The sequence below is a fragment of the Cupressus sempervirens genome, chromosome 1 (assembly GCF_028749045.1).
Source record: "Cupressus sempervirens isolate cs-2001-9-10 chromosome 1, ASM2874904v1, whole genome shotgun sequence".
Taxonomy (NCBI): Eukaryota; Viridiplantae; Streptophyta; class Pinopsida; order Cupressales; family Cupressaceae; genus Cupressus; species Cupressus sempervirens.
Window position 1 is genome coordinate 21,985,723 of NC_143118.1, and position 24,019 is coordinate 22,009,741.

General features: G+C 36.6%; 1 protein-coding gene across 1 annotated transcript in view; it reads left to right on the top strand.

Annotated features, from left to right (window-relative positions):
* Window positions 1-6,013: 6,013 nt before the first annotated feature.
* LOC149575968 (U3 snoRNP-associated protein-like EMB2271) overlaps window positions 6,014-24,019 on the top strand; it is a 33,702-nt gene continuing 15,696 nt past the window's right edge. Inside the window, exons 1-5 of the mRNA XM_089816108.1 lie at window positions 6,014-6,657; window positions 13,988-14,312; window positions 14,400-14,624; window positions 15,217-15,475; window positions 16,590-16,768. Of these exons, the coding sequence (XP_089672234.1) occupies window positions 6,200-6,657; window positions 13,988-14,312; window positions 14,400-14,624; window positions 15,217-15,475; window positions 16,590-16,768 (1,446 nt within the window). The 5' untranslated portion in view covers window positions 6,014-6,199. The remainder of the gene's footprint in view (window positions 6,658-13,987; window positions 14,313-14,399; window positions 14,625-15,216; window positions 15,476-16,589; window positions 16,769-24,019) is intronic.

The window sequence follows — 24,019 nt, forward strand, 5'->3', positions numbered from 1 at the left end:
GTCACTATTTCTTCTCCCCAAAGGAGGGAAGTGAGAGGAACAAAGTCTTCGTCTTGTGGAGTAGTAGCAATTACGAGAGAGTCATCATCCTCTGATTCACTAGACATGAGCAATCTTCGATCACAGTTTGGTGTATTATTGTCTAGCCCAAAGCCTAGACCAGCGGTGTCTCGAGCATCACGACCTTGAGTGTGACTTAAAGGTTCAACTAGAGCGTTCTTACAACCAGTTAAGGACTCGTGGCCCTGGTAGCCCTTTTTTGTCAGAAATTTATAGCCTTTTCCATATTTTTTGGGAGAAATAGGGGTAGTCATTGTAACCTCCTCGTCTTCCTCTTCTCTGTAGATCCGGTCCCTAATGGCTTGTTCTTCCTTCTCTGCTTCCAATGGTATGGAAGATTGCACAAAAGTGCCAAAAAGTGTCATAGCAGAAGCAGAAGACTTCTTTGCAATAGTTGGTTTCCCATAGGACTGAGGGGAAATTGGTAAGGCAGCAATAGAGTCCAAAGTATACTCGCCCATACCAAGGCTCATCATTTTAAGTTTTTGTTCACATTCTGTGAAAGATGGTGCTAGCTCATGAGAAGAGCGATTGTGTGGGACTAGCATTTCAGCAGCAGATAATGTGTTGATAGACATGGAGTTGTCGCCAGGGACAACTACTTCAGTACCATTAAAAGGGAACTTAATGCACTGATGGTATGTAGAGGGTACTGCTTGCATATCGTGAATCCATGGTCGTCCCAACAACAAGTTGTATGCAAGTGGTATGTCTAAGACTTGAAAAACAACATTCTTCTCAACTGGACCAACTCTGATTGGAAGTACAATTAGACCTTTAGAAGGCCTTTCAACCTCATCATAGGCCTTTATAGTGATCTTGCGCTTAGGATCGATGGCAAATTCAGACATGCCCAATTGTTGGATTACATTGAACGAAATGATATTTAACCCTGCACCATTGTCTATCAGGACTTGACGGACGCGAGTACGAAAGATTTGAACTTCGATATGAAGAGCAAGGTTATGGGGATGACTGAGAGCTCGGTCATCTTCTTCACAAAAGGTGAGATAATGAGGCGAGGAGATGTGGTTCACCATAGCTTGGAATTGTCCCGCATCAATATCTATGGAAACATTGGCAGAACGTAAAGCCTTCTCAAGGATATCCCTGTGCAAAGGAGATAACTCTAGCAATTCGAAAATGGATATTTGTGCTTGTGTGCATTGCAGTTGGCTAACAAGATCGTAGTTGGAGATCTTGGAAGTAATTGGTTGCTTAGACGTGAAGCATTTTTAGGATCATTAGCAACTTTTAGGACAACCTTAGATTGCACCCTAGTGACAGCGTTGAGTGGTTCACCTTGAGAAGATGAAGACTCAGCCACTCGGAGTACCACCTTGGGTCTAGTATCAGTATGATCTTGAGGAGTGGATCGTGTCCTTAAGACCACTCTTGGTCGTTCATCTTCAACATCATAATTTGGCCAGTTGTCATTGTTGGAGCTTGTCATACATATGTATTCAACGGGCTCAAGCATGCTTATAACATTATCAGTGTTAGCGTAAGCATAACTGATTTTGGCGTCATGATTCTTTTTGGCAGCTACCCTTGAGGTCTCACCCTTTTCGTATTTAGGTAATGGTTTTTGGAAAGCCTTATGATCAATATTCTTAACAAGGCCATCTGTAACAACTTTGCCAGCTTCAATGAGGTCTTGAATTACATCTTTGAGTTTGAAGCAATTCTCTGTGTTATGTCCCTTACTTCGGTGATAGCTACAAGTATGATCTTCTCTCCACCATGGAGGTCTAACGGGTGGATCGTAAGGACGTGAGTTGTCTGGCAAGGTAACCAATTTGTTTGCAATTAAGGTTTTTAAAACCACTTCATAAGGTTCGACCATAGGTGTGTAAACACGTCGCTTCTTTGCAAATTTAGAGCCTTTGTCAAAGGTTTGTGGTTTTGAACCTTCTTGTTGCTTTGTTGCATAGATGGCATTGGAAAGATTAAATGCAGGTTCCTTAGTCTTAGGAGTGTCCACTACTCCGTCATTGACAACATACTTGTTTTTGTTCCAAGGTTTTCCTTTGTCTTTACCGTTTCCATTGTTAATTCTATCCTTGTTTATGGAAATATCACCTCTTTTGATAGCAACATCCTCAATGCGATATGCACTTTCTACCATGGTGTTGAAGGATGTGAATAACTGTTTTCTTAGATCAAAGTATAATTTGAGTACAAGCGTATTGACAAAAATGTCAATTTTTTCAGCCTCGAGCACTTGCCAAGGATACCGAGAGTATAAAGATCTCCATCGTTGGAGGTATATTGCAAAAGATTCTCCTGGTTTTTGTTTGATGTTGCATAAGTCTAGCACAGTCACAGGATGTTGAATGTTGTATGAATATTTTTGGATGAAGCGTTGCGCAAGTTCGTCAAATGTTTTAAGAGGAGGACTCAATTTTGTGAACCATTCCATAGCTTGTCCTCTTAGACTTCTAGGAAACAAACGCATAAGAAAGGTGTCTTCATGCATAAAGTCCATGCTAATAGCATAGAAATGTCTCACATGGTTGTGAGGGTCACCATTTCCATCATATTTTTCATACTTAGGAACCTCTATATCCTTAGGAAATGGCAGCATGTATAGACTCCTATCGAATGGAAGAGGCCAAATTGATTCAACAAATGATGTCCTAGGAGGCTCTTTTGAAGTTTGTAGTTGTGCAAATTGTTTCCTTAGTTCCTGTATTTCTTCCCTTAAGATTTCAGCCTCAGTGGGCTCTCATTTTGGAATAATATGTTCAACATTAAAACCTTGAGGGAGTTTCCATCCCCTAGCTGTCATGTATCTGAAGTATTGGTCTCTATTTTCCTCTAAAGCTCTGAGCATTAGTTTTTGGGCGAAGCCATCCTGTTGAAATTTGATCACGTCTTCGCTAGTTACTTCTTCATCACTATCATGATGAGATGGTTTAGGTGAAGGACATGCGCCAGCGGCAGCTCTAGGAGTCCTTGGAGGCGTGTGATTACCATCATTGTTTTCAAAGGGATTTCGAGGACAAGTTCCTTTATATATTTCATAGCATGCCTGATTGTCAGTTTCAACTTGTTGATTATCTCTCTCCATAGCGTATATAGCCTCCAAAGTCTTTTGGGTTTCACGTGCTTTTTCTTCTAAGCGACGTTTAATTTCATCAGGGTGCACCATAGTGACTATACCACTCGTATCCTCGGGTGTCTCAAAGGGTGTACCAAATGGATTTTCAAAACTATAAAGCGGGTTGTGCCGAACGTTAGCTGTTTGTGTTTGAGCAAATTCGAGATTCTTATCACAAGGTTGTTTGCGAAGACATTTGGGTGGTGTTTCCAATTGCTTGAAAACGAAAGGCGTGTGGCTACCGTTACCAACTTGATATCTAGTTGTGACCGACATGTAAAGAGTTGTCTTTGTTTAGTAGGACAAGAAAAGCGAACTGAATTTGAAGCTTTTACGATCAGGACTAGTCACTTATCAAAATGTGATAGATGGCTTGTCAAACAGTGCTCAAGATCTTACAGCACGGGTGATTCGAGCCGAGCGGACAAGTGAGAAGATCAATAGCAGATAGCTAGAATAAAATAATAGCTAAATTTTGACAAGTGATTCATCAAGACGTTTCAAGACTTACATTCGACGGACTAAACTCATCTTTTCGACCTACGACGAATTCTTCACACACTGATACGTAGCCAGGATCAAGGGTGACCAGCGTGACGCTCCTTAGACCAAACAAATCCAACGACAAACTCTGTTTTTGACCCAAAATGACTCTAGGCGATACTTTCTCAAAAGGAGGGAGACATAAGTTCGAAAACAGTGTCGTGCAACAAAATTTCAGGAATAGTGCGACACATTTTTTTCAAGCGACAGATATTAGGCTCGATTGCGATAGAATCTTGCGAACAACGCGATATAATTTACCAAGACATGCGACTTAATTTTTTGAAAAAAATGTCGTGCGATATTTCTTCTGAAAGTGTGCGACAGAGTGTCAGTTTTGTGCAAAAAAGTCAATTTTTCGATTTGAAGTTCGTTTCAATTTGTCAATCAGACAGTCGTTTGAATCAGACAGCGTTTCGTTTCAGTTTGCATCAGTAAACAACAAGGTTTGCAAATAGTAAGTGTTGTAACATGTCTCAAAACAATTGATCAAGGGCAAAAACAACCTTGTCAATATGCATTTGGGATATCAGAACGGCCTTCCTAACAACTTTTTATCAGAATGTTTATGTTGCAAGAACATAAAATTGGTCAAAACATCGAAAACAATAGCCAAGCAATCTACCTTAGAGTCACGGTTCATTACTCAACAACTTGGCCCACGCTTGATGCTCCTTTGCCTCACACCAAGTGGTTTCCCACAAGAGATATTGGCTTTGTCATGGAAGTGCCATAAGCACAACCAAGGGAACACATATGGTGAGTGTAAATCTAGGGGTGATCCGGGTAGTCCACTAGGATCAATCCTTGCACCAAGAAGTTGAGCGGCTAAAAAGGGTAGTTACTAACTTAGGGTTTTTAGATCGAGCTTCCGTTCATAGTGTTCCTCTTGCTCCCAATTACGGGACACCTCACCTTACGATGAGTAACCGATCTCACGATCACAAGAGTACCTTAAGCATTCTTGCCTAGTGATCTCCCTATGGTCGAAATCCCATAAGCGATCACACTAGGCGAAGACAAACACTACGTCTAGCAAAGTTTTGTGTCCTTGGTAGCCTTGAGTTTATAGTGGGTTGGAAGAGCTAGGTAATTGGCTTGTCCCCAGTTGGGTCGTTCCTCTCAGGTCGTCCGAGAGCAAGCCCTCTAAAGGATTCTAACTACACAAAGTGGATCAACTTTCGGAAGTCAAGATTTCTGATTCACCGCAAGGGTGAAGAGCATACTCTCCTATTCCAATCGTTTTCTCCCAAACACGCCAAGAAGATTCAATTACCCCTTGCTTTTGAAACCAAATGGCAAGTAAAGATTTCTGATTCACCACAAGGGTGAAGAGCATACTCTCCTATTACCAAAAGATTCAATTACCCCTTGCATTAGTATGGAGGAGAAGATAATTAGTTTTTATCAACCCTTATAACATTTATAATGAGTTAAAGAGCACGAGGTACAATATTGAACAAAAATGGAGGAACGTTTTCATTAGAGAGCCACCAAGGGCAGGATAGGGCAAAAATCTCCTCTTGTATAGGTTATGGAGACCATGAGATGACCCAAAAGTTATAGGCACCTATCCTCCAAAACTGTCTTAATACTTTTCTTTTCGCTATTATTGTTTATTGAAAACCCCAAAACAATCCTTGCTGTAACATACGAAAGCATGAAAAGTGAAAAACTAATATTTTTCCCCACACTTTATGAAGCCACTCATTTTAAAAAGTTTGAGAAGGCAGATTAGTTAGTTCCTGGGTTGCTAGAAATACAATAGAGCTCTTTAATTTAGATTTTTCTACATCAATAGCCATGACCATTTGTTGGTTAGGTTTAAGCGTTGGTAGGTAGTTCCTTACACCCATTGAAGTCCTTGGTAGAGGTCGATGTGGTTGATCACTACTTGTAGAAGCGTGCTCCATCTAGGATTGAGAGGGTTTCTTGTAATGCTTCCTTGAAAGACGCATGTTCGACCACCAACGATTTTTGGAGACATTGAACACTTTGATTATGGTTGGCCATTGGGAAATAAAGACCCTATAGAAAAAAAGGTTGGATAAGGAAATAAATGCTATTAATAGAAAATGACCACCTACACACAAGGAAGGCCTACTTGAAGATCATACTCAACTTACAACCAATAGATTTCTTATTTATATGTGAAACTATTTTTAAAACTTGTTATCAAAAATTAAATGAAAACAACTTCAAATTAATCTGAAAAGTATTGTAATATGTCTACCAATATTTATATAGTTATGTAAATTTGTAAAATTTATATAGTTATGTAGATTTGTAAAAGTATATGTTAAATAATTTAAAAAAAAAAAATTCCTTCCATCCAATTTAATTCTTTTCGGTCGCATAGGCAAGATTCAGTCCCCCAAAACCTAAAATTTATTTTCAGAGGTTTAAGCCGATGAAAAAATGCAGTGGCAGTCACAGAGTTTCTGAAGGAAGGTGCCGCCATTGTTAAAGCTGAAAGGATCAAGATTTCCGACAATGTTTAATATGAAGAAAAACCAGCAGCGCCATAAGAGCAATGTATCCAGAGGAGGAGGAAGAGGAGGACGAGGAGGAGGAAGTAACAGAAAAAGAAAAACTCCTGCAATTGGCAATGACCCATTTTTCAACGATAAAACCTTTAAACGACAAAGAGGGAAGGGGGAGGAGATTCACAGCAGCGAAGAAGACGACGACGATTTTGTTGACAGAAATGGGGAGGAAGAAGATGAAGACGTCGCCTTGGAAGATACAGAGACTGCTGATGATAAGCGACTTAAGTTGGCCAAAGCTTATCTGGACAAAATTAGGGAAATAACAAAAGATCAGGATGAGGAAAACGAAGAAGATGAAGATGAAGAAGGGCGGAGGGGTAAACGGGATTCGCTTGTTGCCGAGATTCTTCAGCAGGAGCAGCTCGAAGAGAGCGGCCGTGTGCAGCGTCTTCTTGCTTCGAGGTATTTCCCTTCTTCATTTAAATTTATTTATCGGATTGATAAAATTCTCTTTTTGGCTAAGGTAATAATTGGGAGGATGATTTTGAAGGTATCACGTGCGAGAAAACTTTTTCTTGATAAGAACATTGAGCAATGGAGTTCATGAAATCACTTGATTTTTGTTTTGGTTAAGAGACAGTCCTAAAGGTAGAAATTGAGCACGACAGCGTTTTAAAGAAGCAAGATAGACATTGCAAGGAGCAACAGAACTAGTGTCAGTTTACATGGGCAATATTGTGTAGTTTTCTCTTTAGGGACATTTCTTATTTTTGCCCTAGAACAATAGTTCCTATTTAGGTTGAAAACTGTATTGTATCTTAAATATTAAAAAATGATGAAATTTAATTATCATTCAACTCAATAATTCTGAAAAGAAAACTCATCTGAGTTTTCTGCTGTGTCATTGCTGATTGCAGTTCTCTTCCTTAATATTGACTTGTCTTTCACTCGTTAATAGGTCCTCATATATAATCCAAATTGCTGATCTGCTTATTCGATTTCCATTCCAAAAATGTCTTGAATGCTCCCATCTACAAATGCATTTTGCTTACCCTTGTAGCTTCCAGAGTTGGGGGACTCACACCTTTCCATAATGGGGCACTGCTTTTTAATTAGAGAAATGGCTGAAAAGCTTCTGATCTACAGCCATGGGCTGGTTGTCTGTGCAGTACATAGGCTTTTGGGCGGGGATTTTCTCTCATCTGAGCATTGTTGTTGTGTGAATATGGATATTACGACAATGTTTGTTGCAGTCTTGAACAATGTTGGTGAAGCGAAGGATATGGTTGCATTGTGTACGAAGCTTTTCAAGAAAATTTCCTTGATGAATTAGACCATATGCAGGAGAACATTGATGAAAAGAAGATGATCGCTTTGCTAAAAGTCTACTATGTGATATGTCAATGAGGGAAGGAAGTGAAGAGATATCCCCTTTGCTGGGTGGATGGTTCTAGAATTATGTAGCGGTGGATGGTGGCAAGATGCAATACTTTTCTGAAGAAATTGATGGACCTACTAAAGGAGTGTGGCCTGGTTGGTTGCAGAAGTAATTCGTTTTGGAAGGTCTTGCTAGGGATGAGGAGAGTGTTCAGGTCAAAGATATCAGTGTTGCCTCCTCTAGTGTGGAGCTACTTGTGAAAGAGGATTTGGCCATTCATTCTAAGTGTGGCCCTGGATGCCTAGTCAAGGTTTGTGCTGCCAAAGAAATGCCTGGATGGGTTGTTGTTTAGTAGGATTTATAGAAGATGTTCGGTTGAGGGGTAGATGAATTACAGATAGAAGTAATAATCAGGACATTTTGAATACAGTCTCTTGCCCAATGATGTGATTTTTTAGATATTACTACAAGGGCGCTGCCCCTAGCCGCTATTTAATGATAAAAAATATTCCAGTCAACCCTATTAAAAATTAAATTGCTTTATAATTTCTTCTAACTCTACTTTCCCTTTTAAAATAAATTTCTTCTGTTTAATTCTTGTAGATATGGTTGGCGGTGGCCTATTATAATGAATTGCCATTATATTTTATTGTATATCCTAGGTTTATTTATTAAGAACATGATCTCTAGCATGGGCATGATATATTGCAAACGTAAAGTTGTATCATATGGTTGGTTGTAGTAGTTGCCTAAATTCCTTCAGAAATATGGAAACTTTTTGTTCCTTTGAATCTGTCAAGATGAGTAATACATACAAGCATGCAATTATATAGTCATAGGCATGAAGAGTTTTCATAGTTCAAATCAAAACTGTATTCATTAAAAGGCAACTTTCAAACCTAAAACAATCCTCAAATATAGTCGCATATGATTCTATAGAGGAAAACATGCAGAAATCATACAAGAACTGTGAAATGAGGTAAAAGGGGGTAGATAAATAGTTACAGAAGTCTGTGATAGAAGTCAGCTGTAGTGCTTGATGTATAGGAGCATTGCTTGTGGAGGTAGACTTGGCCATGCTGTAGATGTCAATGTTTCACATCCAAAACATGTTGAGGCTCTCGTTAATACTAGTGGTGAGCTTTTAGCATGTGGGGAATATCTCAGCTGTGCTGTATAACACTTTTTGGTGATTTATATACGTGGGGAAATGGTAGTCATATGGGTTCTAGAAGAGCTAAATGGACATTTGGAAGGAATATCCTCATCTTCAATTTCTTGGGGACCACGACACACTGTTATAGTAATCTCTATAGGCTAGTTCTTTACATTTGGTGATGTAACATGTGTTTTGGGTTGTGGAGAGGGCCTCAAGAAATGAGCCCCCTTGCTCCATCTGATCTTGAACTTTTGGTAGAGGAATTGCCCACTTTTGGCCACACTTAAAGAACAATCCATGGTTCTTACACGAGACCAAATCAAATAGCTGGAAATGATATTTTACAAGAGTTTCAAGAGATTGCCAATTATCACATTCATAGATGTATCTATGCAAAGGGATTGACTTTCAACATTTTCTTCTCACCATGTTGGCAAAAAATGCTCAGATAAATTAATGAAGATTGAAAAGGGTACAAGTGCCTAGGTTTTGAGGTATGTGACAACTAATTGCAAAAGACGAACCTCGTAAGGGATCCATTGAAGCCCATAAGTAATTTGTGGGATGAGGTAGAGGTATCCATATCATGGATGGAATAATGGAAACCTTTAGTTGTTGATCAATCAAAGTCATTGAAGTGGCTTGTAAAAGGAAAATGCATCTAATAATAGTGGATTTTAAGGGGGAGATGAAGGATGGTGCATGTGTTGATTACATCTTTATCTTGACCATTATCATAATAGACAACACCAATAATTGTAGAGTAGTTGGCTTTTGGTTGAGGAGCATTATTTGTTGGTTTTCGCGAAGGATCGCTGCAAATGTACTAAGCGCTGCCAGATTGGTATTTGTGTTCCAAATGCCAGCAACCTCTAATTTATAATGAGCAAAGGCTATGAAGAGACGGGGATGCACCGGGGACTTGGGCTATGAAACTATAATTATTATGCACTATTATCATAGTAACATGGAGACACGTCCCTCCCCTTTTGCCCCACATCTCGAAGAAGGGGATGCACCAGGTACTTGGGGACTTTGTCCCCCTATCCCAAGCGACACCGTCAATGTCTGCCACCTTCACTGAGGATGGGGGGATGTCCAATGTTTACTATGTGCTGATTTGACTATTTATGTTCAATGTTCGATGTTCCAACTCAATGCAATGTTCAAGTATTGACACTTTTACATCTTTATATCTTCTATTGCAATACATCTTTTCATAACTAGCATTTTAAGTATCGTATGTATAGTATATACAACGCCCCGTCCCCTGCCACCGTCTCCCCGTTGTCCCCAAATTGAGGCCCCTCTGTAAGCCCGTCCTAGGAACTTGCCCCCCAATTCTGCCATCCCCCCGTCCCCGAAGGCGGTGTAACTATGACTATTATAGATTGCCCTTTTACAAGAAGCAACAAACTCTTATAGTTTATAATTAATATTACAAAGTAGTTTCAAAATATTAATTGTTATTGTCTATTAATAAATATTAATAGCATAGAAGCAAAAAATGACAAAAAATCACGATTATGTGTGATTAATCATTAGTTGGCATGTGCAGTGATTCATTCTCCCAAAAATCAAGGATTTTTGGTCAACGACTTTCAACTTTTTTTGCAATTTATTAGATGATTAATTGGCAAAAAGTGACAATTTGATAAGCAAAATAATTACGGGAAACTAGCAAAAACTCTAATAGCAATTGTGATGGGAAAAACTTGCAAAAATATGACGTGTTTCTCTACGAAATTGATGCGTGGCGTTCAAGATGCAATTGGGAAAGTGGGGTTGAAAGTTTTGCGTAGTCGCGAAGTATTGTAGATTCGGGAAGTGGCATGAGAGATAGGCAATTACAAAGAAATTTTTCCTCTCTGCATTGAATATATTGTATAACTTGATTGATAATATTTCTTTTCTAACATTGATTTTGTTTATGTGAATTTCAAATATTTAAATTGTTGCAATATGAAGCAAAAGAAGATCATAACAAAGCTTCCTTATTTGTTGCAATATATCTAAAAGAGCAGGGTAACATTGTTTTTCACTATCTATTTTAGAGAAAACAAAGAACCCGTCGATAATTATATAAATCACTTTAGGCTTGTCAATTATGACATATAAGTTCTTATGATTTATGAAATTGCTCAATATTTATAACTTAAATTAAATTTATAATTCACGCAGCTCAGTCTTTATGTTCAACATATATAGAATTGTTTTGTTATATACACGTGTATGTATCACTTCACATATGTGTATGTCATGCCAACTTTGTATACAATTGTTTGTTGAGTGTATATAATGAAAGGAACTTGAGAGAGTTCTAAATAATGAATTTTCCTTCTTATCAATTGATGAGATTAAGGGGCTTCCTAATGAATGCTTCATAAGGCACAATACTTGTTAAAGGTTTTGCAAACAGGGTTTCAAGCAAAGTAGCCTTAACCTTGGACGAAACTCCATGGTTAAGCATGTCTAAGCTATAATACTAGGATGAATGACCTCTCGAGAAGTCCTAATGCTTCACCTCTACGAGCTTCACCTAGATGCAACGAGTGGTTAGTGCTCCATTCATTTTCATGAGGGATGGGCTCTTGTGAACCACTACTCACAAAACATGGGTCAACGAGTTTAACTCAAAAATTATTAGCAATATCAAAATTTAACTTATGGAAAATATCTCCAACTTATCATTTGATGAGCTTAAGGGGCTTTATAATGAATGTTTCATAGGGCAGAACACTTGCTGAAGGTTTTGTGAATGGGGTTGCAAACAAAGTGGGCCTAACCTTGGAGGCAACTTTGTGGTTAAGTGCACTTTGAGTTGGAATAGTACTAGGATGGGTGATGTTTTGGAAAGTCCCGATGCTTCACCTCTGCTCATCACCTAGATTCAATGAGTGTTAAGTGTTCCATTCATTCTCATGAGAGATGGATTCTTGAGAACCATTACTCAAGAAACTTGGATCAATGAGTTTGACTCAAAAATTACACTGATGAATTTTGATAGAGATATCATAGTTTGACTTGTTGTGGAAAATATGGCCTACTTATTATTTGATTTGTATAAGGGGCTTTCCAATAAATGGTTCATAAGGCACAACACATATTGAAGGTTATGTAAATGGGGTTGCAAGCCAAGTGGGATTAACTTTGGAGGAAACTTCGTTGTTAAACACACTTGAGCTAGACCACTATTAGGATGGGTGACGACTTGGGAAGTCTTGGTGCTTCACTCTTTATCATTTAGATGCAATGAATGCTAATTGTTCCATTCAATCTCATAAGAGATGGGTTCTTGCGAACCACTAATGAAACTTAGGTCAATGAGTTTGACTAAAAAAACTACATAGATGAATCCTGATAGTAAATATAACAATTAGATTTTCTGTGGAAAACATCTCCCACTTATCAATTGATGAGTTTAAGAGGCTTTCTAAAGAATGATTCTTAAGGTACAATCATGGTTAATTGCACTTATGCTTGGAGTAGTACTGGGATGGGTGACCTTTTGGGAAGTCCTAGTGGTTCAGGTTTGTGAGCACCACTTGGATGTAATGAGTGCATAGTGTTCCATTCATTCTTATGTGAGATGGAATCTTGTAAACTACTACTCATGAAACTTGGGTCAATGAGTTTGACTCAAAAACTACACAGACGAATCCTGATAGCAATATCACAAATGAATTCTACTTAAATGAATATGAAGATTTTCGTAGCTTCATTCTGATTTTGAAAAATAAGAAAGGCCACATCATATTTTGTTGTTCAAATCATAGCTTGATTGAATTCTAAACAAACAATATCACGGTTAAAACTTTGAGTACTCCAAGTTTAAAATATATCAGGAGGTTGTGCAAGTGCTTTGAATCATTATGTACGTCCCTTTTCATCCATTCTATGGAAATGTCCTTTAATTAAAAAAGAAGCGCAGTTCTTGACTGCTTTTCTTGAGTTTTTCACATTTTTTTGTCTATATCTGATTTTTGTCGATTTTTTCCAAAATTCCACTCCTCTGGTTCGCGGATTTAAAAATCCCACTCCTCTGGTTTGTGGATTTACTCCCCAAACGATTTATGCTTTTATGGGGCTCTAAACCATGAGATACTCTGCTTTGGTTATCAGTAAGTTTATACATTGCAAGTTGAAGTTATGATTTTATAGTACCTAAATTTCTGTTATAGTACTTCGCATTTTTGCAGTACTATACATTTTTTATTTTAGCTATAGCCTTAGTGGAACTTAAATTTAGGGACATTGCAGAAATTATCTTTTTGGGACAAGTTCTGCACGTTTTTCTTTTGGGTGTGGATCCAACTCTAAATGATGCCATGGATATACAGCTTAAGCTTTTGCACCAGAAATAAGTCACAGTTGACTGTATGCCGTCAAATTACAATGATCTTTTAGTTATTTTTATTGGTGTCTGGAGTTCTCAACTGTATATTGGTTTAGTTGTGTTTTATTGTTGATGCGACAAATAAGAGCAACTTGATGGCCTGGAGATTCAAACCTCTTGTGTTTAAATTTTTTATTATAAGAACTTTTTTTCTTGAGGTGATTCTTTGTGTTTATTTAGACCAGGGCTTTTATTTTAAAGTTTTTGAGTTTCATTCACCAGAGAATGGTTCAAACACTTAAAATTAGTAGTTATGATAATCTGAAATATTAACAGAAGATTGTTAATCTAAAAATACTTGCTTGTTTACTTGATTGTCAATGAAATATTAACAAAATACAATTTAAAGATAATTTTTTCGTAGATGTTATGATAGCTTGCTGGTGCATTTATCTTTTCTCTACTTCCAGAAAAGGCATTGTATTCAACTGAACTGCCTAGTCGTTTGATTCTGTTACATGTGTGCATACTTCATTCAAGGAACAAGTCTATGCGCATGAATGTTTATAGCTGTTTTAGTTTCTTTTTTTGATGTTTATATCATGAATTTTGAATAGCTATCCAGCCTCTTGGTAATATTTTTTTTTTTGCTAAAGAAATGTTGATAGTGTGGTTGGTGCTGAGTTTTGTAAAAGAGTTCAATGCATAGCCTCGTATGATGGTTTGAAGTAGTAAGTAATTGAGTGGACAATTATTCCAAATTCCAAATTTCTCTAATAAGTGCCACAGGAAATTATTGATTAGCCCTTCAGAATTTTGAAAAGAATTCATTTAGTAAATGGAAATTCAAGACAATATGTTGTGGTATGTTAGTTTGGTTCCGTATAATAAATGAATGCTAAAGGTCAATTCTCAACAGGGTTGTGAAGCCTTCCAATCAGGTAGAGTGGCGAGTTGTTAAAAGACACAAGCAGTCTGTAACAGCTGTAGCTCTAAGAGAAGATGATTCAAAGGGTTTCTCAGCATCAAAAGATGGTGCTATTTTTCATTGGGATGTTGAAACAGGTGCAAGTGAGAAATATGACTGGCCCAGCAAGGAAGCCTCTACAAAAAGTTTAAATAGGAAGCAGCGCAGCAAACATATTCTATCAATGGCTATCAGTTCTGATGGCCGGTACATGGCTACTGGAGGATTAGATCGTTTTGTTCATCTATGGGATACCCGCACACGGGAACATATTCAAGTACAAATTTCATAACCTCTAGTGCTTATCCATTATTAATCTGGGCAGAGCAATCATTCAATTTTTAATCTTCTCTATTTACTGCAGGCCTTTCCAGGTCACAGGGGAGCTGTGTCTTGTTTAGCTTTTCGGCAAGGTACACAGCAACTCATATCTGGATCATTTGATCGCACAATCAAATTGTGGAGTGCAGAAGACAGATTGTACATGGATACTCTCTACGGTCATCAAAGTGAAATCCTAATGGTAGATTGCTTGCGAAAAGAACGAGTTCTTTCTGTTGGACGTGATCACACATTGCGTTTATGGAAGGTATCTTTTAATGTATTGGTGGAAGGATTTAGGCACTTAGAGATATCCTGTTTCATATATAATTTTTTATATAGCAGCTCAAGTTTACATTAAAAAATAATGTCACTTCTTTTGAGGTGTTTGATGATAGTATTCTGAAATTTTTGCTATCAGTATGTGTTGTGTGTCATGAAACAAATACCAAGATCTGCTGTAATTTGCTTTGAAACTTCTTGTCTAGAAAATCTGAATGATCTTATGGTGTAGGTGCTTAGCTCATCATATCATTCTCCCAATCTAGTGTCTATATTATGGAGCATTCCCGTGGTTGTGAAAAGTTCGTTTTATCTTTCACAATATTTTACCCCTTTTTTCTAGCTTCCCTGTATAGTTTTAGTATTTTATTTGTTGACATTATATAAAATGATGGATCATTTATTACTAATGATGTTCAAGGCAGATAAACTAGAAATTCCCATCACCATCCATTCAGTGGCTTCAACTTTTATGATGAAATCTATTTATGGCCTTTTTTCTTTAGAGTGCTTGTGTGATGGTTATGGTTTACTGATTATTTAATAGATTCTCCCCAATGACTAACTTTGGTGTGCAGATTCCTGAGGAGACACAGTTAGTGTTTAGAGGACCTGCAGCATCTTTAGAATGTTGTTGTTTTGTCAACAATGAAGAGTTTATATCAGGTTCTGATGATGGAAGCATAGAACTTTGGAGCATGATGCGGAAAAAACCGGTTTTTATTGCAAAAGGTGCACATGGGCATGCGGGTATTCAACATCTCTCAGAGAATCATGGCGCTGAGGAAAAGCCAGAAGAAATGACATCATCACAAGTTAATGATGGCAATGATATTGGTAAGCAATTTGTAAATGATAATTGGAAATTTGGGTTTAATGTCATGCCACTGTTTGATTAAAATGCCAACATTGAACAAAAATAATTGATCTATTGAGAAAGGTTAAAAAAGACAACATTGAACAAAATGAATTAATTTGCATAGGAAGGTGCAATTAGCAATTATGCTAGGCAAAATAAGTGTCACAACTGCAGCTCTTCAAACTTGAAGTCTCTCTCTCTCTCTCTATACTATTCCGGAATCTCTATGGTAGATATTTTTTTAAAAATCAAGGATGAGTGGACTGTAAAGACAACCCCTGTAACTAGCCAAATTTGTTGCAAGAGAAATAATGTCATTTATTCAAAGAGATATAATTAATTGATAAATCATTGGTGCCTTTATTATACTGTTCAGTTGGAGAGAAATTGGGTTGAGAGAGAGTATTGGGTGTTTGATCATTTTGCTGCATAGATATTTACTGGTCTGAAATATGAGTAAATCTTCTGTATCAAGCGCATCTTATGATATTGTATTTGTATGTATGTGATCTGTGATAAACCAGATTTGAGTGAGTTAGTTAATCTCATTTGAAGAACTTTTATATTCTGTATCTGCATAGTTGAAGTGATTGAACTTCGTATACTACTGACTGATCGATTGTTTGGTATTGATAATCAGAAGTTTAAGAGCCCTGTGTATTTGTTTTAGCTTTCTATAAAAGGGTCTATATTTTGTGGGGCTGGATTTTCCACCCCTGAGTAGGAGGGTTTTCTCAGGATAAGTTATTGTGTCATTTGTTATCGCATTCCTGTATTCTGGTTCGAAAACATTAACAACCAGAAGTCGTAAATAACATGTGAAAGTACTAATGACTCCTTTAAACCATCTAAGCTCATTGGTAAATTATTCCTCTGATCAGGCTGACACTAACCTGCAAAGCCAACACCAATTGCATTGTAAAAAAAATCCAAAATGGAGACATTACACGACCTGCAAGTTTGGACCTTGTTACTGCTTTTTGGATGTCTATGTTTTTAACACGCTTTTGTTTTGGTTCATTTGTTTCTCTTTCTTTTCTTCTCTAGTTTATGTGTTTAAAACATTGTGTTGAATTTTTTGCTTGGATGCAGGAAATGGTAACGTAACACATAAAATGGGAAGTAGCTCTTCTGTAGAGTCCTGGGTTGGAGCTCTTGCAGTGTGTAGAGGGAGTGATCTTGCTGCATCAGGGGCTGGTGATGGAATTGTGCGATTGTGGGCTATTGAGAACAGCAATAAAAGCCTTAAAGTTGTGCATGATATACCTTTGGTAAGAAATGAGATCACCTTTTTCTGTTCTGAAGTCAATGTCAGATGAGAAAAGGCCTAATTAAAATTTAAATAGCACCAGTGAGCATATTTTTAGTGGGAAGTTCATATTGCTGAAGTTAAATGCTAAGGTTATCTAATTAGACTCATTAAAAGATGATTGTCTTGCACTATTGCATATTGCAAATATATGTTACATTAAGGGCTTGCTTTTCTGCCTTTTTAACTTCTGATGTAAAACTTTCCTTGCATTTGAGTGCATATTGTTAAGATTATAGCTACAGTCGGATTGATTTAATCATAAGATACAATGTTGATATAATAAAGATTATATATGTATAGTGCATAGAGGATTATCAAACAACAAAAATGGAAGGTATCTGCCGGCAAAACAAACTTCATCTCAGCTATGGGAATGAAAGAAGATAAGGTATCACAATTAACCTACTACCACGTATACTCGAGTCAATGGAATATAAGGATTGACTCATCAAACAAGACTTACATTGATACCTATTATTGAGCATCCACACTGTGGAAGAGAATCAGGTCTACTATCATTTGAAGACTTGTTCTACAGACCATATTTTAAATACACAGTGCAGAAACTAGAATTGAACAAAATTCTCTTCACACAAAAACCTACCATTGCTGAATTATAAAGGAAGATGAATATTAATAGAAGTTATCTCAGAGATTCATTCGAATGCTCCAGCAATATTCTCTATTGGCAGTGTTGGTACTATAAGCATCAATGATTAGACTCAATTCAGACATCAATATATATTATCCAGTTTTCTATAGCTTAGGATGACACCTCAATCAATTCATAAAAATGATTGATAGAAATAATCAAGAAGGAAGGAATCACATAAGTCAGGTCCAGTCAGAATCAGCGACCAGTATAGAACCTCACAATTATATATCATAAAAAATCTCAGTTTCTCTTTCAGCTATCAGACAGAAATTCAACTCTAGGGTAAATTCATTAGTCGCAGATGACTATGATGGAAAAAGAGGGATTACAATTTATAAATCGAATAATATCCCATATGATTGGAATATAATCAGACAATGAATATCCAACCAGGGAATACACACGGAAGAATAAATAGTCAATGGTACGAATGAAGATTCAGACTTTGTGTCTATTCAGCATATGTCAGAAACTACTGATGATCATTATATACAAATAACATGCTAACAAAGCATAAGTATCGACCCAAGGAATAATATTAAATCAACTATTTTGGGTATTTGCTGAAAGGTGAAGACGCAGAAGAATTTTGTGATGCTTATTATTGATATAATCACCGAATTGGAGAAAAGGGAATCGATTCATCACTTAGAACATACGGTCAGTATTTTTGCCACATATAAACAAACAATGATGGGGGTCTCATAGGAAGTCGGTCCATTTCTTACTTAGTTGAGGAGTTTAATGAAAAATCCAAACTGATCCAAATTAACACAAGGCACTATTAAAGACTGCAATTGTATCATCCCAATCTATGATAAGTCAATAACCAAGATCGAACTAGACAGCAATCATATTTGAGGACATTGATTATTGTGAAGAAAATGGTTTGGAAATGTCATCATAACAAAAATATAAGTATGAAATGGGAATGTTGATTCAATGAGTAAGAGTGTAAGAGTGTAACGTCTATTGTCAAAATAAGATAATTATATTATCACCCTAAACAAATTGAGAGAAAACTTACCAAAAGGAAGGGGTCATCACAGCGGTAGCTGAGATAGGAAATACGTGATCCAGTTGAACAATGTTTTGTTAATAGGGATGGTAACAATCAAGTTCATCTTCAGAAGAGACAAATATCATTAAACACTTCTAGAATATATCTAACATAAAGTCAAATTTGGAAAAATCTGCATATTTGGAACAATGTTCACTATCGCACCATATGATAGAGGGGCTACATCAATATTATGGGGGGGATATGACCATTCACCATAATACTTGTATCATGCATGGAGGCTTATGATGGATTTGGGGATGTTTTCAATAGCAGTTACACATTTTCTAGACCTGTCAATCTGAAATGACTTGAACACCTCATAGTGTTACTAGAACTTTTCATGTGATACAGAGTCTCAATCCATTAATGTACCTTGCAATTTTCTCAACATCATCATCCACATGTCCAGATCTGATGTCCAATCTATAGAATTCCTCAGTATATTCTTTCACAGTCATGTCCCTTTGTTTCAAATTTTGCATCTTTCTCAATAAGCTAACTTGGTAATCAGCAGAAAGGGATTTGTTCTTTACCTTGTTCACCATCTTTGGCCAAGTTCTTATATTCTCCTTTCCTCTCCTTTGTCTATTAGTTTGCAAGTGCTCCCACCATAATGATGCATGACCTTTCAGCCTAGTGACTGCAATCTTCACCTTTTTGTTATCAGGAGTGTTTTCATACCAAAAGAACTTCTCCATATCAGAGATCCAATCTAGCACAGTATTTGTATCCAATTTCCCATCATAAGGGACAACTTCTACAGCAGGCTTTGAATTTGCCCTAGACAATAATCGCAACAATCTTTCCTCATCTCGATCTTCTTCAGGTTCTGGATTATGGTCTGGTGTTGCTGCTTCATCATCACTTACATCTTCAAGGTGCGCTCCTCTCCTCTGGGCTGTCTCCACATCATCTAATCTGGGTGCAATTTGTCTTAACTGATCCAATATAGCGTTATCAACATTATTTCCTCTACCACGAACCATCTTTACAAATTAGGTTCCTGCAAGATCGTAACCCTCTGCAAGTTATAGGTCAAATCCACAGATCTGCCACCCTACAACCAGATCCAAATCAGGGTTCTACACGATCCAATCTCCACAAGGATGAACTTCGGGCTCTGATACCAACTGATGCAGGCAAGGGATGAATAACTAGGGCCAAAGGCACACCCAGCTATCAAAACCACCCTACAAGAGTTAACACAACGGAAGCAAACACGAGGAACAACACCAAGGAGAGGGAGAACAAGGATATATTTATTGATTCATCAAATATTCAGCATACATGCCCAGCTGTAAGGCCTTTTGGGTTACGACCAATTACAAATGTACAACTTCCAGATCTTCAAATCAGCTTTTTAAATCCACATATCTCTTTTCTATTGAACTCTCCCCAAAAGTCTACCTTAACCCTAAACCTAAACACCCTACTTATACTTGCCAAAATGGCTTACGGATAATTCTAGAACATGGAGAAACCACAAGTCGGCCCTCATCAAATATAATTTGACTATACCAAAATTAAATGTGAGCGAAGTCGGCCCAATTGGAACTAGGCAGAATGAACTAATGTGCAGGATTATAAAGAAACCCAGGATGCTCTTGCATCACAAGTTCTCTACAATTGTATTTTTCCACTTCTCCCACTCTATTTCACTTGTTTAGGTTTGTAACTTTATCCTATTTTTCTTATGCTTTCTTATTTTCATCTTGATGATGGATAATTGAGTGTGATTTGGAACATTGATGCAAAATTATTCGACACAATTTAATCCAGAAACTCTTATAGGTAATTTTAAACTATTTTGATAATTTTGTGGATATATTACTTCAAAATAATTAAATTTATATAAGGCGATTGTAATGTTGATTTTGTTTTTTCAAATTTGTACCCTTGCATAATCTTAGTTTTATTTTTACAAACCCAAATTAGAACCTTGTGACTTAGCGTCAGCTCGTTGTTATTCCATACTGGAATTGAAATTTGGGTCTTTGAGCCACATATTTTCTAATTCAAATGGGCATTGATCTAGGTTTTGATCTTCTTTGTGTAGTAGCTAAATTGAGAAGTGGTCAGATCCAAGAATAACAAGCATACTTTATGCACAAGTGGGAAAGATTTCCAGTTGCTACTGATCTAGTATCTTTAGTTATATTAAAAAAACTCAAATGACGATTTATCCAAGTTAAGGGTGCGTCTTTTAGTTTAGTGTTTGGTAAACTTGCTCCATTTACAAATAATATAAAGTCCAGTTATGATTGCTTCACCTCCTTAACAACCGCTAAATTATCTCATTAATAATATATTTTTGTTGAATTCTAATGTCCCCTTTTTGAAATAGGACCTAATAATAAGTAATAATAAAATAAAATTATAAGAGAATAAAAAATAATTTATATAAAAAAATTGAATAATATTAAAATATAACAATACAAAATTAAGTCAATAAAGGTTCAAAAGGCATTAAATGAAAAGTTGTGACTCCTTCAAACATGACATATATAAATAGAGAAGAGAACTTCATTAGAAAGGGGAGAGAAAGGAGTAAAAAGGGAAAGGTATGAAGAAAGGAAGAATTAATAGAAGAAAAAAATGGAAATTAAAAGATAAGGATGTGATTCCTTCAAAGGGCAAAAGTTTTGAAGGGTTCGGACTCTTTGAAAAGGTACTAATTACGAAGGCTTGTGACTCTTTCAAAGAGGCCAATTATGAAGGGTTGTGACTCTTTTAAAGGGCATAAATGATGAAGGGTTGTTATATTAATTGATAGGCTAATGTTCTCTGCAACTTGTGGTGATCTATGATAGGGACATTACAAGATGGATCTAGTCTTGATTGAATATTCTTGCCTCTTGTGGGTTAAAAACTTAAATGATAAATTAATTACCCTAAGGGATGGATTTGGTTCTGGTTGGGCGTCCTTGCCTCCTGTGGGCCAAATGATGAATTGATTACCCCAAGGGATGGTTTTGGTCCCGATTTTATGTTATTGCCTCATGTGGCCTAAGTGGTGAATTGATTACCCTAAGAGATGGTTCTGGTCTTGGTTGGACTTTCCTACCTATTTTGTGGACCAAGTTAACTTTGGCTACATTATATTCATGTGTTCCCTCCATTTTTTTTATGTGTATGTTTTGTGTTTTAATGTTATGCTTTGTGTTTCGATATATTCACTTGTTTTCTTTGTGAATGCTCCATGTTTTCACGCATTCATGTGTATGCATCATGTTTTCAAGTGTACGATCCATGCTTTGCTTTATGTTTTTAGTTGATCTAGAAGAAGAGAATAACTAAGAGTGAACAAAAAGATATGAATTTGTGGTATGCTATCATGCGAACATTGGCATTTGCAAATTCAATTGACACCATTATGAGATGGGCTTGATCTTTTTTCTAGAAGAAGAGAGAAAAAATTCTCTCAAGCTTTGTCAAGTTTCTACTATTGATCATAATTCACTTTCAAAATAAGGGAGAGAACACATATGATAATAATTGTGCAGTGGAAGGTGGATATGGATGAGATTCCATGATCATTTAATCATTGCTTGAGGATGAGCAAATTTGGGAAGGGCATGTAATGTCCCCTTTTTGAAATAGGATTTAACATAATTAAATCAAAATATAAAAGGATAAAAATAAAATATAAAGTAATAAAATAAATATTAATATATAATATAATTAATTTTAGTTAAGTTGGTGAAGGGTCAAAAGGCATGAAATGAAAAGGTGCAACTCGATCAAACATGTGATATATAGTGGGAGAACTTCATTTGAAAGGGGGAGAGAGTATAAAATGGAAGGTGTGAAGCAAGGAAGATTAATTGAAGAGGATAAATAGAAATGAGAAGAAAATAAGGAAGTGATTCCTTCAAAGGTCAAAAGTCTTGAAGGGTTGTGACTCTTTGAAAACGTGGTGATTTTGGAGGTTTGTTACTCTTTGAAAGAGGGCCAATTTTCAAGGGTTGTGACTCTTTCCAAAGGCATAATTATTAAGGGTTGTCTCATCCAAAGAGGGGTAAACCTTTGCAAAGGGAGCCACGATGAAGAGGTGTGGTTCAAGCTCACATTGCAAGATATGAAGGGGCAAGTGTTTCATTTGAGGACATTTAGGGAGAGCAATTTGGGGAATATTATATTATTCTCAAAGGCAGCATTGATAAGTGTTGACTCAATTCTAATGAAATGTGGTGACCCTTTTACCAATAAAGTATACAAGAGTTATCATTCCAAGCCAAAATGGAGGAATAACAGTAAAAGAGTGTTATGCAGATTTTGAGAGTAGACTGAGTAGAAGAATAACATTTGATAAAGGAGATTGATTTAAGAGATCAAGCTGATATGAAAAATTGGACTTTCGGTATTCATACAACTTATTTCATCTTATTTAAGTAAGAATTGCGACTCTAACTGCTAAGAATTACAACTCTAACTGCATTTTTGCTCTTGCTTCATTTTGGATTTGTGAATTCAGAGCAAACTATAAGTTGGTTCTGAAAAAGGACATCACGTGAATAGTATCAATAAATATGATAATTATTTTCTCGAATCCTTTTTTAATTGTGGAAAAATATTCGATTTGATATAATATTAGTTCTGAAAGGGGACATTACATGAATGGTATCAATAAAGATGATAATTTGTTCCCGAACTCTTTTTATTAGTGCATATAATTGGGCCATATACATTTGATCAAGAAAAATATTCAATTTGAGCAAAGATATAGGTAATACTACTAATTTTACTCATCACTAGTGTCGTTCTTTCCAAGTGATTTCATGTTTGATAATTGAGGATCTCTTGTTGCACTTGTTCCTATTCTTCTCCTTGTATTGCATCCGCTTATCTTTCATTTGGAATTGGGTGGGCTGTTTGCTGATCGATTCCTTGTCCTTTTCTCATTTCTCCCTAGGGGTGAATATTCCCCTACTTTTTTTGCACCTCCAAAAAGATTCAAGGTGATATCAAAGGTAGATTGTCCTTATATATCCAAATATCCCCCTAACAAAGTATGATTTGTATGCAATATTATTTGCAAATCTCCATTTCTACCTAATTATTGCTAGGTTTTGGGGTTTGATTTTGTTTCTTATTTCTCGAGAGACTCGGTTCTTCCAAGGCTAGCAGTTGTTTTGAATTCTTTAGCAATTCTCTTTGATTTGACCACATTTTGAGCAGTTAGGGTAGAACTCTGACAACCCTTGACTTCATCCTTTTGTATTCAGCTCCTTTCTTAGGTCCGGATTCCAATTGAATATGGCATTGTGTGGTAGGTTTAGGAAGGCACAAATGTGCACATATAACCAAAATCATTTTATGATTTTATTTTATCAGCCATTATGAAAGTGTATAGGTAATTGTCTAGTCCTACCAGGAGCAAAGAGCTCCAGTTTTAGAGTTCGGTTATACATTCTAATCCACAATTGTGTATTCAAACATTGTGGTTAGAAGGGTCAAAGTTTGGCTCCTAATCCTTGATGTAGAATCCAGCT